The sequence below is a fragment of the Rhagoletis zephyria genome, unplaced genomic scaffold (assembly GCF_001687245.7).
Source record: "Rhagoletis zephyria isolate East Lansing unplaced genomic scaffold, Rhagoletis_zephyria_1.1 Rzeph_scaffold_05085, whole genome shotgun sequence".
NCBI classification, from domain to species: Eukaryota; Metazoa; Arthropoda; class Insecta; order Diptera; family Tephritidae; genus Rhagoletis; species Rhagoletis zephyria.
The window spans coordinates 41,211-43,881 of record NW_016162168.1 but is presented as its reverse complement, the minus strand read 5'-3'; the positions used below and the strand labels follow the sequence as shown (position 1 = coordinate 43,881).

Genomic DNA, 2,671 nt, shown 5'->3' with positions numbered 1-2,671 from the left:
GGCCAAGGAGGAGAACTCACAGATAATAAAAAAAATTAAGTGAAGTGATTTGGAAAACTACCAAGCAAAAGTGCAAAGACATCTTTAAAGTGATAGAGACACAGGGTAAAGCCCAGAAATTAAGAACTCTGCAAGTAATCAAACATTCCTTACCAATAAGAGGGTAACGTGAAACAAAGGAACATAAACGAAAAAATAATAATAATAAAATAAAAAAATTTTTTGAAAAAAAAGTGGGTGGGAGTTCGCCCTTGACAATTCGGGGACCGTCGAGGAGCTGCGTAAACGCCTCTCTACATTTGTACAAGGGGAAGGGGAGACTGAGGACCATCGCGATCGGGTCACTGATTTAGCGCTTAAGCATACGAGGTCTACAAGCGCGGGGAATGCACTAACGCCGAAGAGACCCGAAGTGCTACTACTACCGCCTACACAACAACCCATCAACGACGACAGCAAAAGAGGAACGCCGAACGTGCCCATGTATCCAGTATACGTCGACTCACAACGATCAGCCCCAACTATCATGGACCGCGTATGCAAATGGGGCGTCAAATACGATGGCGGCAAGGACCCGCTGGGTTTCATCGAACGCGTCAAAGAGTTAGCCGACGAGCACGAGATAGAAAGAGACGCACTTCCACGAGCATTAACCGAGTTATTTAAGGATAGAGCCCTCGTCTGGTTACGAAACAATCACGGCCACTGGAGAGACTGGGAGACGTGTAAGCGAGATTTCCTGAAGTTCTTCTTGAATTCCCGGTATTTCGAAAGACTCGTTGATGAGATACGGCAGCGTGTTCAACGGCCCAGAGAGGCATTTAAAGACTATGTACTAGCGCTACAAGGGCTAATGCGGCATTCCGACTATACGGAGGCACAAAAGCTTCGACGCATCTATAAGAATTGCCGAAGCGAATACCAGCTGTATATTAAACAAACCGAGTTCAACACTCTTGGAGAGTTGGTAAGTCTGGCAGAGGACTATGAGAATATTGTAGCAGAGAAGGAGTAGCAACGAGTATTGCCCCGCGCAATAACCCCGAGATGAAGCGAAGAGCGCAACTGCACTATCCGAGAGGAGCAGGGAAGAGAGAGGTATACGATGCCAGCGAGACGGCAGGATGGAGGCGATTATGTGCCACCTACGGGACAACAACGTAAAAGCGAAGAATCTAGCCGAGTAAACCAACGAACGGCGTGCAGACGATGCGGCGAAGACGGAAATTTCGCCTACGAATGTCGGAACAATATCCAGCAATTCTGTTGGACGTGTGGTCGGCGGAATATCCGAACATCAGACTGTTGCCGTGGGCAACGTAAACGGCCAAGGACCCCATTCGCGACGAAGAGTGGGGTCTCCAGTAATGCAACCTTAGTCAATGTAATATCAATTCTCAAGCAAGCGGAAGGGCGAGTAATCGCCAGAGCAACAGTGGATGGTAGAGCAGTAATAGCGGCGGTTGATACAGGAGCAACAAGAAGTTTTATATGCATTAGAGCAGCGAACACCCTGGGAATCGAGCGGTCGCTAAGAGTGCACAAGAGAGTGGTGATGGGAGAGGGCAGACCAATATCGGTCACAGAAGCGGTAGAGGCGGTAGTAAAGGTGGGCGATCAAGAGAATAGGAGCGAGTTACTCGTCCTCGAACGAAGGCTGCATGTACCACGATGTTACGCGAAGTAGAGAGAGCTGAGGAAGGCGAAAAGACCGCAAATGAACAACCCACATCCATTGAGGATGCGACGGAAGTCGAAAATTTCTTAAAGAAGGAGGTGCTCGCATTCGAGAAGATAACGAGGACGACTAACATCGCCGCCCATAAGATATAATGCGAGGTGATCGACCCATAAAATAGCGCTACTTTCCCAAAAACGCGAAAATTCAGGAGGTAATAAACAGGGAGATCGACGAGTTGATAGAGAAGCAGTGCATCGAGCCGTCGCACAGCCCACACAGCGCGCCAATCGTGCTCGTAAAGAAGGAAAACGGAAAGTGGAGACTTTGCGTGGACTATCGGCAACTTAACGCGCGCTCGGTACCGGATGCATACCCACTCCTATGAATCCAACACATTTTGGATCGACTGAGCAGCGCTAAATTAATTAGCAGCTTGGACGTGAAGAATGGGTACTGGCAAATCCCGATGGAAGAGAGTAGAAGGAGTATACTGCGTTCACTGTGCCAGGACGTGGCCTGTTTCAGTGGCGCGTAATGCCGTTCGAGCTACATTCAGCGCTTGCGACGTTTCAACGAGCACTGAACAAAGTCATCGGACCAGAATTGGAACCGCACGCGTTTGGTTATCTGGACGACATTATTATCACGAGTGCGACGCTAGACCAACACATGGAACACCTGAAAGCAGTGTTTCGACGATTGCGACAGGCGAACCTCAAGATCAACCCAGAGAACTGTGAGTTTTTCAAAAGGAGTTTGAAATACCTGGGTCATGTGGTGAGGGAAGAAGTGATTCACACCGATCCTGACAAGATGACGCGCGAGTTACGGCGCTTTCTGGGCGCGGCGTCATGGTATCGACGAATTGTTCTGGATTTTTGGCATGTTGCACACCCTCTGACGTCATTGCTGAAGAAAGGAAACCGATGGAAATGAGGCAATGAGCAGCAGACGGCCTTTGAAAAATTAAGGAGCGCAGTATCGGAAGCA

General features: G+C 48.8%; 1 protein-coding gene across 1 annotated transcript; it reads left to right on the top strand.

Moving 5' to 3' along the window:
* Window positions 1–234: 234 nt before the first annotated feature.
* LOC108371580 (uncharacterized) lies at window positions 235–1,015 on the top strand (the record flags this gene model as incomplete). Its single annotated transcript, XM_017627166.1, has 1 exon — window positions 235–1,015. A coding segment is annotated over one exon (781 nt), but the record flags the coding sequence as incomplete, so codon positions are not given.
* Window positions 1,016–2,671: the final 1,656 nt, after the last annotated feature.